At 42.7% G+C, this 14,062-nt stretch overlaps 1 protein-coding gene across 7 annotated transcripts in view; it reads left to right on the top strand.

Moving 5' to 3' along the window:
- USP32 (ubiquitin specific peptidase 32) overlaps positions 1-14,062 on the top strand; it is a 339,894-nt gene that overhangs the window by 276,367 nt on the left and 49,465 nt on the right. For all 7 annotated transcript variants that reach the window (XM_070735365.1, XM_070735361.1, XM_070735360.1 and 4 more), the window contains exons 17-19: positions 4,865-5,019; positions 7,300-7,381; positions 13,054-13,128. In XM_070735365.1, the coding sequence (XP_070591466.1) occupies positions 4,865-5,019; positions 7,300-7,381; positions 13,054-13,128 (312 nt within the window). The remainder of the gene's footprint in view (positions 1-4,864; positions 5,020-7,299; positions 7,382-13,053; positions 13,129-14,062) is intronic.

The following is a 14,062-nucleotide window of genomic DNA, read 5'->3' as shown; positions in this document are numbered from 1 at the left end:
GTTTAGTTGACGGGACCCGGAGAAGGCCCACTCTGTGGGACCTAATCGGTCGCTGGGATTCGTGCGGCAGGAGGCGGTCTCGGAGGTATTCTGGTCCAATGCCATGAAGGGCTTTAAAGGTCATAACCAACACTTTGAATTGTGACCGGAAATTGATCGGCAGCCAATGCAGACTGCGGAGTGATGGTGAAACATGGGCATACGTAGGTAAGCCCATGACTGCTCTCGCAGCTGCATTCTGCACGATCTGAAGTTTCCGAACACTTTTCAAAGGTAGCCCCATGTAGAGAGTGTTACAGTAGTCGAACCTCGAGGTGATGAGGGCATGAGTGACTGTGAGCAATGAGTCCTGGTCCAGATAGGGCCGCAACTGGTGCACCAGGCGAACCTGGGCAAACGCCCCCCTCGCCACAGCTGAGAGATGGTTTTCTAATGTAAGCTGTGGATTGAGGAGGACGCCCAAGTTGCGGACCCTCTCCGAGGGGGTCAATAATTCCCCCCCCCAGGGTAATGGATAGACAGATGGAATTGTCCTTGGGAGGCAAGACCCACAGCCACTCTGTCTTATCTGGGTTGAGCTTGAGTCTGTTGACACCCATCCAGGCCCCAACAGCCTCCAGACACCGGCACATCACTTCCACTGCTTCGTTGACTGGACACATCACTTCCACTGCTTCGTTCCCTCCTGGACCTTATTTAACCCTTTAACATATTTAAATGTTTCGATCATATCCCCCCTTTTCCTTCTGTCCTCCAGACTCTACAGATTGAGTTCATTAAGTCTTTCCTGATACGTTTTATGCTTAAGACCTTCCACCATTCTTGTAGCCCGTCTTTGGACCCATTCAATTTTGTCAATATCTTTTTGTAGGTGAGGTCTCCAGAACTGAACACAGTATTCCAAATGTGGTCTCACCAGCGCTCTATATAAGGGGATCACAATCTCCCTCTTCCTGCTTGTTATACCTCTAGCTATGCAGCCAGGCATCCTACTTGCTTTAAAAAAACTATCTGCCCGAGGAATTATTGTTTTGTGCTTTAATCTCCATTTTTATAAAGTAGATATGATGTAATTAAATCCCTATCATTTCAAAATAGCAATAGCACTTACTTATCTACCGCTTTGCAGCCCTCTCTAAGTGGTTTACAGAATCAGCATATTTCCCCCAACAATCTTGGTCCTCATTTTACCCATCTCAGAAGGATGGAAGGCTAAGTCAACCTTTGAGCTGGTCAGGATCGAACTCCTGGCAGTCGGTAGAGTTATTCTGCAATAGCAATACCACTTAGACTTCTATACCGCTTCATAGTGCTTTTACAGCACTCTCTAAACTGTTTACAGAATCAGCATATTGCCCCCAACAATCTGGATCCTCATTTTTACCGACCACAGATGGATGGAAGGCTGAGTCAACCTTAAGCCTGGGGAGATTCGAACTGCCAAACTGCAGTCAGCCGGCAGTCAGCAGAAGTAGCCTGCAATACTTTAACCACTGTGCCACCGAGGCTCAGTGCTCATTTTAATTAAGGGAAAACTTTATAAAACCCTAGTGTTCTGTCGGGCTCTCTGGTAGAATCCTCCCCAAAATTCACAGGTACAAATTTCAGACACACACACGTTTGAAAATTCAAAACAATGTTCTTTATAATGAAAATTCACTTAAACTAAGCCCTCTTTTAGTATAGCCAAGAGCACTTGTCTCCAAACAAACTGGTAATTTGTACAAGGCCCTTATCAGTTCTGTGATACTTAGCTTGCAGCTGTGAGGCAATTCACAGTCCTTCTTTCACAAAGTGAAACACACTTTGCTCTGGTTTAGTTTCAAAGCAGGGAAAAATCAGCACACAAAGATCAAAGTCAGTAACACAACGATCAGATAATCCTCCACAATGGCCAACCCACAGGCTGCTATTTATAGCAGCCTCACTAATTACCACAGCCCCACCCAACCACAGGTGGCCTCATTTTCTTTGATAATAATCTCTCAGTTGTTGCTGCCTATGCATCGCTCTCCGCATGCGTGGCTGTATCATTAACACTTGTTCTGAATCCAAGGAGGAGCTAGATAATTGATCTCCTTCTGAGCTGTCTGCCACACTCTCCTCCTCCCTGTCACTCATGTCTTCTTGGTCAGAGAAGCCTTCATCATCAGATTCCACCAGGAGCACAACAGGCCTGCAGCGTGTGGATGTCTCCCCCACATCCACAGTCCTTGGGGCAGGAGCAGGGCCAGAGTTAACCACAACACCTAGTAAGACCACACCTAGAATTCTGCATCCAGTTTTGGTCACCACACTACAATAAAGATGTTGAGATTTTGGGAAAAGTGCAGAGAAGCAACCTGGAATTAAAGAGAATTTTTCTAACAGTGAGAATAATTAACCATTGGAGCAGAAGTTGTGGGTGCTTCATCACTGGAAGCTTTTAAGAAGAGACTGAACAACCTCATACCTGAATGATATAAAGTTTCCTGTTTGAGCAGGGGGTTGGACTAGAAGACCTTCAAGGTCCCTTCCAGCTCTATCTATTATAAAATCCATACCCTGCTGCAAGAAATGGTTCGGGTAGGGCAGCTAGCATTAGAAGGCAGGAAGAGGTTCAATTTGTCCACTCTAGAGAAGAGAGCAACTAGAATGATAAGAGCGGTTGCAGGAACTGAGCATGGCTACTCAGCCTGCAGTGAGGCGGTAGGGAAAGCAAGTAGGATGCTTGGCTGCATAGCTAGAGGTATAACAAGCAGGAAGAGGGAGGTTATGATCCCGCTATATAGAGCGCTGGTGAGACCCCATTGGGAATACTGTGTTCAGTTCTGGAGACCTCACCTACAAAAAGATATTGACAAAATTGAACGGGTCCAAAGACGGGCTACAAGAATGGTGGAAGGTCTTAAGCATAAAACGTATCAGGAAAGAATTCATGAACTCAATCTGTATAGTCTGGAGGACAGAAGGAAAAGGGGGGACATGATCGAAACATTTAAATATATTAAAGGGTTAAATAAGGTCCAGGAGGGAAGTGTTTTTAATAGGAAAGTGAACACAAGAACAAGGGGACACAATCTGAAGTTAGTTGGGGAAAGATCAAAAGCAACATGAGAAAATATTATTTTACTGAAAGAGTAGTAGATCCTTGGAACAAACTTCCAGCAGACGTGGTAGATAAATCCACAGTAACTGAATTTAAACATGCCTGGGATAAACATAGATCCATTCTAAGATAAAATACAGAAAATAGTATAAGGGCAGACTAGATGGACCATGAGGTCTTTTTCTGCCGTCAGACTTCTATGTTTCTATGTTTCTACTCTAAAGAAGAGAAGGACCAGGAGAGACATGATGGCAGTGTTCCAATACTTGAGGGGCTGCCACAGAGAGGAGGGGGGTCAGGCTGTTTTCCAAGGCATCAGAAAGCGGGACAAGGAATAACAGATGTAAATTGACCAAGGAGAGATTCAATCTGAAAATAAGGAGGAATTTTCTGATGGTGAGAGTGATCAACCAACCTGCGGAGGTTGTGAGAGCTCCAACACCTGAGATTTTCAAAAGGAGATTGGACTGCCATTTGTCTGAAATGGCTTAGGCACTCCTGCTTGAGCGGAGGGGTTGGACTAGATGACCTACAAGGTCCCTTCCAACTCTAATAAATAATCTAATCTAGCCCACTTCGGCTGGTCCAGTTTCATAAAAGGGCTCCTAAGCATATTAGATTAGATTATATTAACTCCTCCCTGGGGAAGAACCAGAAAGGAACCAACCCAACCTTTTTTTTACATCTGTTGTCTTGATATCTGGGAATGTTGGATCCCATTTTGCCAGCTTTGACCCCACACAAAGAGGTATCAGCCCAATATTTTCACTGACCCAATTTTGCCTCTGTTTATTATTTATTTATTTATCTATTTATTTATTTATTTATTTATTTATTTATCTATCTATCTATTTATTTATCTATCTATTTATCTATCTATCTATCTATCTATCTATTTATTTATTTATCTATTTATCTATTTATTTAGTTATCTATTTATTTAGTTATCTATTTATTTAGTTATCTATTTATTTAGTTATCTATCTATTTATTTATCTATCTATTTATTTATCTATCTATCTATTTATCTATCTATTTATCTATCTATCTATCTTTCTTTTGTTTATCTATCTTATCTATCTATCTATCTATCTATCTATCTATCTATCTATCTATCTATCTATCTATCTATTTATTTTTATTTATTGGATTTGTATGCCACCCCTCTCCGGAGACTCGGGGCGGCTAACAGCAACAATAAAGCAGTGTACAATAGTAGTCTGATGTTAGAAACAATTAAAAACCCACTAATATAAAAAACCAAACATACATACATACATACCATGCATAGAATTGTAAAGGCCTAGGGGGAAGAGGGTCTCAATTCCCCCATGCCTGACGGCAGAGGTGGGTTTTAAGCAGCTTAAAACAAACCTGTTGAGGTTTGTCGAAGCCTGAAAACGTACTCATGTGCTAGATTTCACATTGAACGTAGCCATTCTGTCTCTCTGTTCTCTGCCCAGATTCTCATCAAAAGTAAGCGACAGTGGCCATCCAGACAACTCCTAAAAACACCGGCAAATCCAGATTGATTTGCGCATTGGTTTTTTTTGCATGCTGTTGAACACGGGGAGGGGGACAGTATTTCCAAACTTGGGTGACTTTTAAGGCTTGCGGACTTCAATTCCCAGAATCACGCAGTGCTGCAGGATTCTGGGAGTTGAAGTCCGCAAGCCTTAAAAGTTGCCAAGTCTGGAGACACTTCCCCCCACTTTCCCCACTGTATCTTTCCCCATTTGGCTCTTAACTTCCATTTCTGTCTGCTTGCGAACTTAGGGAACGTCCCGTCTCCCAGCGCCCCCTTGAAGAGGGTCTTGGCTTACACCGGCTGCTTTCGTCGCACCCAGACCATCAAGGAGATCCACGAGTACCTGTCGCAGCGGCTGAGGATGAAAGAGGAGGACATGCGCCTGTGGCTGTACAACAGCGAGGTAATGGCCGAATCGCAGAGGGTCCCAATAGAGAAGAAACTGTTGGGCTCTCAGCGCATGCGTGGCGGTTAGAGGTTGAAACCCCTGATCTGGATAGTGTTCTGGTTTCTGGTAGAAATTTAGCAATTACAAATAATTCTTATTAAATGCATCATTTCATGAATAAATAAACTCCATTTATTTCTCTGCTGTCCTGTAACTCAACACATTCCATACAGGCACTCAGTCCTTATCTCTCTTAGCTGCATTTCTCACATTCCTCCTCCTGCTCCACTTAACAAGATTTATTGTCCTAACAGCGTGACTTTGAAAAACAACAGAACTGACGGTTAACAACACAGAATCCTTTTGCTTACTTTAACGGGGCAAAAACACATCCATTTCCACTTCGGCAACCTTGAAACTCTGCCCTTCTTCTCCACTGACCCCCTGACGTGCCAAATACATCACTACAGTATTTAAACCATTCCTCTCCTTAATATCTTCTTCCAGACCTCTGTTCTCTACGTTTTTGGACCCTTCTGAATTTAGGGTTAACCCAGCGAGCGTCTGATTCGCCCTCGCTAGATCCTGAACTCATAGCCCCATCCTGTGGCTGGCCTCCCACCTGTTCTACTCCCTGTAACCCCAGGCCCCCCACTAATTCATAAATACTATCTGAATCCGAGTCCTCAATATCTTCATCATCCTCCCACTGATCAGGAGTATGTACAACAAGGCCTGTTTTGGTGCAAATGGCTTTGGCATTAATAGCACTGGGAAACAATTTGTAATATAATTTCTGTTGAGTTGGATTTTTGAGATGTTTTATAGTTAATTAGGCATGCTGGTTTCAAAACTGTAGTTAGTTTTATTCTACCACATCAAGTTTTTTTCTCTACCCCTTAGATATATATAATATAGCTAATTAGGCAACATGTGCATCAAATTGCTTTTTTTACATATCCACCTTGCTAACTTCCTGGAAAATCTTGGTGCTTGAGAACTTTACTTAAACATTGCGGCAAACAAAAGATTGTGAAATCGGGCACGCCTCACTCGACCGCCTCACTGAGGAATAGAAGTTCTGGTCTCGCTTGCGGTCGTAACTTGAGGACTACTTGTATATCCTGGCCATCAGATTGAGAAGAACGTAACAATAGCATTTAGGTTTATCCACTTGCCTATAGTGCTTTGCAGCCCTCCATGAGCAGTTTACAATATATTTGCATATTGCCCTCAACAATCTGGGTCCTCATTTTACTAACCTCGGAAGGATGGAAGGCTGAGTCAACTTTGAGCCAGTCAGTATTGAACTGCTGGTAGTCAGCAGACTTGCAATACTGCATTCTAACCACTGCGCCACTAGTACAGTAATACCTCGTCTTACGAACCTAATTGGTTCCCAGGGGAGGTTCGTAAGGCGAAAAGTTCGTAAGACGAAACATTGTTTCCCATAGGAAACAATGTAAAATGAATTAATCTGTGCAACGAAAATAAAAACGGAAAAAAACGCCCCCACCTGGCTGTTTCATTTGAAACAGCCGGGCGCTTCTCGGCATTCTTCCAATGCCGAACTTCCGGGTTCGGCGTTCGGGAGGCCGCCGAGAAGCCCTGCCGCCCAGCTGTCACCTTTTGAAACAGCCGAGGGCTTCTCAGCGGCCTCCCGAACGCCGAACCCGGAAGTTCAGGTTTGGCGTTCTGGTTCAGGAGGACGCTGGGAAGCCCCCCAGCTGTTTCAAAAGACAACAGCCGGGCAGCGGGGCTTCTCAGTGACCTGAACCCGAACTTTTGCCGAACTTCCGGGTTCGGCGTTCGGGACGCCGCGGAGAAGCCCCGCCACCCGGCTGTCGTCTTTTGAAACAGCCAGGGGGCTTCTCAGCGGCCTCCCGAACACTGAACCTGGAAGTTCGGGTTTGGCATTCAGGTTCAGGAGGACGCTGGGAAGCCCCACGGCTGTTTCAAAAAGCGACAGCCGGGCAGTGGGAGCTGGTTCGTAAGACGGAAAACGTTCGTAAGAAGAGGCAAAAAATATCCAAACCCCGGGTTCGTATCTCGGGTTGTTCGTATGGCGAGGGGTTCGTATCATGAGGTACCACTGTACATGCCAGGCTATATGGAAATACAAATGTTGGCTGTGTATTGAGACAGTGTAACTCAGGATTAGCAAAATGCTTGAATTCGGGATTAGCAAAATGTCTGAATTAACAAGGACAATTAGCAAGATCATCTCTCTCTGGCCATCAGTTTTGGCTGTTGTAAGGATCTGGAAACTCACCCATGGTTTTGCTCTCTCTACAGAACTACCTTACTCTTCTAGACGATGAGGATCACACGTTGGAATACCTGAATATACAAGATGAACAACACTTGATTATCGAAGGTATAAGATAACTGTGGCTTTAACCTAATATTCATGGCTTTCTGGAATTCTGGGAGTTGAAAGTCCACATTTCTTTATGTTGCAAAGTTTGAGAAAACATTTTCTCTTAATCACTCAGTCACTGCAGGAAAGAAGGCGATGTAGTGAGTTTTGCCTGGAGTAACAGAAGGAAAAGAGACCGCCTTCTGCCGCATGAATCCCAGCGACCGGTTAGGTCCCACAGAGTGGGCCTTCTCTGGGTCCCATCAACAAAACAATGTCGTTTGGCGGGGCCCAGGGAAAAAGCTTTCTCTGTGGCAGCCCCGGCCCTCTGGAATCAACTCCCCCCAGAGATTAGAATTGCCTCCACCCTCCTTGCCTTTCGTAAGCTCTTTAAAACCCACCTCTGCCATCAGGCATGGAGGAACTGAGATATTCTTTCCCCCTAGGCCTTTACAATTTATGCCTGTTATGTTTGTTTGTAGGGATGTTTGGTTTTACAATAAGGATTTTTTAGTTGTTTTAGTATTGGATTTATATGATTTTTTTAAAATTACTGTTGTTAGCCGCCCCGAGTCTATGGAGAGGGGCGGCATACAAATCCAATAAATGAATAAATAAAATAAGAAAGGTCAAACTCCCTGTCAGGGTTCTTTACAGATGCCCTAATTAAATCACAGTCTTGAGCATAGTTCCCTCTAAGCTGAGCAGTGAGCAATCGCTCACTTAAAAATCATCATCAACTCAGAGTTTTTCAAACCTGCCCAGAAGCCGAGAGGGAAAGAGTGAGAGTGAACGAGAGAGAGAGGAAGAGAGAGAAACAGATAGAAAAAAGAGAGGAAGTAAAAGAGAAAGAAAAAGAATGGGAGTAAGGAAGAGAGAAAGAAAATCAAAATCTAGTTTGAAACTAGCTCAACTATTTAAGTGGCATTTTGATATTGATAGAGTTGCCCTATTATGAGCTCACTGTTATAGACACACAGTACAGTATTTTATTTTGAAATTCTCTGAGGCAAAACAGGGTGGGTTTTTTGTTTGTTTGTTTGTTTGTTTGTCTGTTTATTTATTTATTTATTATTTCTGTGCCGCCCAGTCCCGAAGGGACTGCTGCTCAGACACTACACTTTTCCGCCCCCCCCCCCCCAAAAAAAAAAATTAGAGGGAACACTGATCTTGAACCAAGCTTCAAAAGAAATCCAGTTGTTTATTAGGAGCTCCATCTTGGTATATTCTCACCCTAAGTAATTTACACTGCAATATGAACCTGTTTCCCCCCTCATCCCAGAGAGTGTCATTCGAGGTTGTAGACTTCACGCCCCTCACTGCGGTATGCAACCCTGGGATACAGCCTTGAGAGAGATAAGGGTGGAGTGTGCTTCGGTCTTGGGTTGTTTTGCCATTTTATTTTATTTATTTATTTTATTTATTTTATTTTATTTTATTTTATTTTATTTATTTTATTTATTTTATTTATTTTATTTATTTTATTTATTTTATTTATTTTATTTATTTTATTTATTTTATTTATTTTATTTATTTTATTTATTTTATTTATTTTATTTATTTTATTTATTTTATTTATTTTATTTATTTTATTTATTTTATTTATTTTATTTATTTTATTTATTTTATTTATTTTATTTATTTTATTTATTTTATTTATTTTATTTATTTTATTTATTTTATTTATTTTATTTATTTTATTTATTTTATTTATTTTATTTATTTTATTTATTTTATTTATTTTATTTATTTTATTTATTTTATTTATTTTATTTATTTTATTTATTGATTGATTGATTGTTAGAGTTGAAAGAGACCATGCAGGTCATCAAGTCCAACCCCCTGCCTGAGCAGGAATCCTAAAGCACCCCAGCCAAATGGCAGTCCAATCTCCTCTTGAAAGTGTCCAGAGTTGGGGAGTTCACAACCTCCGCAGGCAGGTTGTTCCACTGGTTGACCGCTCTGACCATCAGGAAGTTCTTCCTTACTTCTAGGATGAATCTCTCTTTGGTCAGCTTCCAGCCGTTGTTCCTCTTCCGGCCCTCTGGTGCTTTGGAGAATAGAGTGACCCCCTCCTCTCTGTGGCAACCCCTCATGTACCTGTATACAGCTATCATGTCCCCTCTGCCCCTCCTTTTCTCAAGGCTATCCATGCCCAGTTCCCGCAATCTCTCTTAGTAAGTCTTGGTTTCAAGTCCCCTAATCATTTTGGTTGCTCTTTTCTGCACCTTCTCCAGAGTTTCAATGTCTCTTTTGAAGTGTGGTGACCAGAACTGGATGCGATACTCCAGATGTGGTCTGACCAGGGCGTAGTAGAGTGGTATTAATACTTCCCTGGTCTTGGAGTGTATTCCCCTGTTGATGCAGCTTAGGATAGTTGTTAGGGTTGTTTGCAAGTTGACACACTCTTTGCAACAATTCCCCAAAGTTCCTATATTGTTCCTAATCGCTCTGAGTAACACATCCACCCAAAGCAGAACTCGGAGGCAGGTAGAATTCCTCAAAGAACATGTTTGTTGGATACCTCATATCGGCGCAGCTAGTGAAAACTAACTTGGTTTCAGCCTAATTAAAAGAGTAGTTGTTCCCTCCCCGGGGACACAATCTGAGGTTAGTTGGGGGAAAGATCAGAAGCAACGTGAGAAAATATTATTTTACTGAAAGAGTAGTAGATGCTTGGAACAAATTTCCAGCAGACATGTTTGGTAAATCCACAGTAACTGAATTTAAACATGCCTGGGATAAAACATAGATCCATCCTAAGAAAAAATACAGGAAATAGTATAATAGTCTTTGGAGAGGGGCGGCATACAAATCCAAATAATAAATAAGGGCAGACTAGATGGACCAGGAGGTCTTTTTCTGCCATCAATCTTCTATGTTTCTATGTTTCAAATGTCATGGGTCACAATTAAAGTAGTTGGTGGACTGCTTGGTCTCTCCTCTCCTTCAATTGGCATCTCTTGGGATGACCTTGGTTCCTCCTACAAGGAAGCTTTTTGTTTTGACTGCTAACCCGTCTTTTATACTTCCCCCTCCCTTCTCACCTTCAGAGTTTATGGCAACTAGGAGGCAGCAAAAGATGGCTTCAGCCAAGTTCACTTCAGAGTAGACATATTCCTAAAAAGTTTAACATGATTCTTAAGAGGAAAGGCTTGGTTACCATATTTTTCAGAGTATAAGAAGCACCGGGGTTTAAGACACACCTTAGTTTTGGGAGAGGTAAATAGGGGGAAATAATAATAATAATAATAATAATAATAATAATAATAATAATAGTTGTTGTTATTATTATTATTATTATTATTATTATTATTATTATTATTATTATTATGTCAGTACAACACAGCAAACGAGATCACTATGCTGCATTTTGTATTTCATCACCAGTCGGGCGCTTCCCAAGCACCTAGGACTGCGTGATGTAGCGGCGAATTATGTTTGCCGATCCCAGTAAAGCGGCCTTTTGCAATTGACAGATGGAGATTTTGTTAATTCCAATGGTTTTCAAATGTCCGCTGAGATCCTTTGGCACTGCGCCCAGCTTATGCCAGAGTCGTTGCAGCTCGATTTTTAGATCTTCGTATTTCACTAATTTCTCTAGCTGCTTCTCCTCAATTCTGCTGTCTCCTGGGATTGCGATGTCGATGATCCATACTTTCTTTTTCTCCACAATCAGGATGTCTGGTGTGTTATGCTTCAGAATTCGGTCAGTCTGAAGTCGGAAGTCCCACAGTAGTTTTGCTTGCTCATTTTTGACCACTTTTTCGGGCTTATTATCCCACCAGTTCTTTTCCACTGGTAAATGGTAGTTCCGGCACAAGTTCCAGTGGATCATCTGTGCCACAGCATCATGTCTATGCTTGTAGTCAGTCTGTGCGATCTTTTTGCAGCAGCTGAGTATGTGATCGATTGTTTCATCTGTTTCTTTAATTATTATTATTATTATTATTATTATTATTATTATTATTATTAATTGGATTTGTATGCCGCCCCTCTCCGTAGACTTGGGGCGGCTAACAACAGATGAAAATATCATCTGCCTCCCAGGTATTCATCTGGCCAGTCTTTAGTCTGGTCAGCTTCAGCACATTACTTTGCTGATTTTGAGCCTCTATGCTTGTTTTTTATCCCCTGGTTGGGGATTAAGAAAAACCAGTTTCTAAAACACTTCACTTTTCTCTCTCTCTTCAGAGAGAAACATAAGGCTGAAAAAAAGGTGGAAGATCGCTTGCTAGCAAAGCACGAAAGATGCTTTCACTGTTAGCACCTTGTTAGGGCTGATAAAAGGCTCAGCTAATTGTTGGAGGGAGCAGCAATGAAAGAAGCAGGCAAAGGGAAGATCGCCTAGGTAGCAAAGCACGGAAGATCATGTCAACATGAAAGATGTTTTTTAGGGCTAAAAAAAAGCTTAGTAAAAGCTGCATTTGGAGTATAAGAGGCAGTCAAATTTTCAACCTCTTTTAGGGGGAAAAAGGTGCATCTTATGTTCTTCCTGACTGGGCTCAGGCAATTCGTAACAGTCCAAGGAAAAGAAATCAAACACACACGTGCTCTTCTAATCAGCAAACTTGTATTAAACAAACAAAGGGTTAACCAAAACAGTCTTTAGTGTCAGGAAATAATGATAGTGCAAGGCGTAATTCAGCCAAATACAAAACACAGGAAAAAGCAAACAAAGACAACCTGCATGGAGCAGAAACGTTTCAAGAGTCCTTTGAATCTTTAGAGCAAACAGCAAGTCCCAGAGGTTTCACCTCCCATGTGCCTGAAAAGGCTGGGTTGAAATCCAAAGGCACGGAACAGAAACTTCAGAGCAGGAACCACAAAGTAACACAGATAAACAGCCACAGTTTGCCTTGTGCCTCTGTTCCCTTTTATACCTTTAGCCCTCATTAAGGGAACCACACCCATCCCTCAGTATAAGAACCACACTCAGCCCAGGTGTTACTCTGATCACCTGTAATAATCCTTCAAGTGAGCCCTCCTTTGCAAGGCTCTTCGGCTACGCATGTCTATGAATTGGTCTGCAGAGGAATCCAAGGAAGAGAGACTGTCTGAGGGACTGCATGCCAAATCCCCTGGGCTGTCTGCTAGGTCCTGCGTGCTGTCTGCCAACTCCTCTGAACCAGTGGCCTCATCCTCATGGCTCTCTGCCACATCTTCCTGGCTGTCAGCCAGGATTTCGCACACACTTTGTGCCGCATCTCTCCCATCTGTGGGAGCAACGGCTGGCCCAGGCCCAAACACAACATCTTATACTCCAGAAAATACAGTAATTAACTTGAGAATTCTTCATTCTCCCCTCTATTGTTATTTCCCCCCATTCATTTATCATTGGAAGTTCATACTTCCATTTTTATTACAATGACCTTTCCAGAGAGCTGGGGGCCAAATCGGACGCACAATACATGAAAACAGAGCTTTCGTTCACAAATGTCTCACCTACGAACATCTGAGGATTTCTTTCTGGGCTGAGAACTTTCAATCAGTTTGTTGGGATCCTTGATGGCAGCAGCCCCAATGGACCGTCCTCTGGCTCCAAACCACGTTGTGCTTTCCATAAATATAAGGATCCTTCTGTCTTTGTAAAGAGGCCTGCCTTTCAATCTCATGTTATTGGAGTCAGCTGCATTCTACATGCAAGGGAGTTGGTGCCAGCTAAGCTTTGATCTTTTTTTTTCTTGCAGTTCGCAATAAAGACATGAGCTGGCCTGAAGAGATGTCATTTATAGCAAACAGCAGTAAAATCGACAGGCATAAAGGTAAGTGCTGCTTTCTTACTCCCTGACCTTCTGGAACTCAACGTTTGATTGACATATCAATAGAGTGAGCTATTGGGAGTCCCGGACAGATAGATCCTGCTAGTAGGTTGGTAGTAAATTGGTAAATCTAAGCTAGTAGATCCTGTTTGCTATTAGTCATCACGATAGAAAAGTGATGCTGAGATTCTGGAACAGAGGTCTTCAAACTTGGCAACTTTAAGGCCTTTGTACTTCAACTCCGAGAATTTTGGGAGTTGAAGTCCACAAGTCCTAAAGTTACCAAGTATGGGGACCCCTGCTCTCTAGAAAGAGTGTAGAGAAGAGCAACAAAAATGATTAGGCGTCTGAAGGTTAAAACAGATAATGAACGCTTTGAAAAATTGTCTAGTCTAACAAAAGACACTACTAGTTCTTCACTTTGTTCAGGGATATGCAAAGTTGGCACTTCTGTATAGTCTGGAGCAGTGATTTTCAACCTTTTTTGAGCCGCGGCACATTTTTTACATTTATGAAACCCTGGGGCACATTGAGTGGTGGGGGGGGGGGGGCGACTAAAAAAAGTTTGGACAAAAGAATTCTCTCTCTCTCTCTTCCTCCCTTTCACTCTACAGTGATCTCTTGGTTAGCGCGGGGGTTACGTTCCAAGACCTCCCGCGCTAACCGATTTCCGCGTTATACTGGATGCGGAAGTAAAAACCACCATCTGCGCATGTGCGCCATTTTTTTCATGGCCGCACATGCGCAGATGGTGGAGTTTGCGTGTGGGCGGCGGGGAAGACCAAGGGAAAGTTCCTTCAGCCGCCCAACAGCTGATCTGCTCCGCAGCGCGGAAGCAGCGAGGAGCCGAAGATGGGGTAAAGGCAAAGGGGAAACCCCATCTTCGGCTCCTCGCTGCTGCCGCGCTGCGGAGCGGATCAGGTGTTGGGCGGCTGAA

Source organism: Erythrolamprus reginae, chromosome 1 (genome assembly GCF_031021105.1).
Source record: "Erythrolamprus reginae isolate rEryReg1 chromosome 1, rEryReg1.hap1, whole genome shotgun sequence".
Taxonomy (NCBI): domain Eukaryota; kingdom Metazoa; phylum Chordata; class Lepidosauria; order Squamata; family Dipsadidae; genus Erythrolamprus; species Erythrolamprus reginae.
This window is presented reverse-complemented; position numbering and strand designations above follow the sequence as displayed.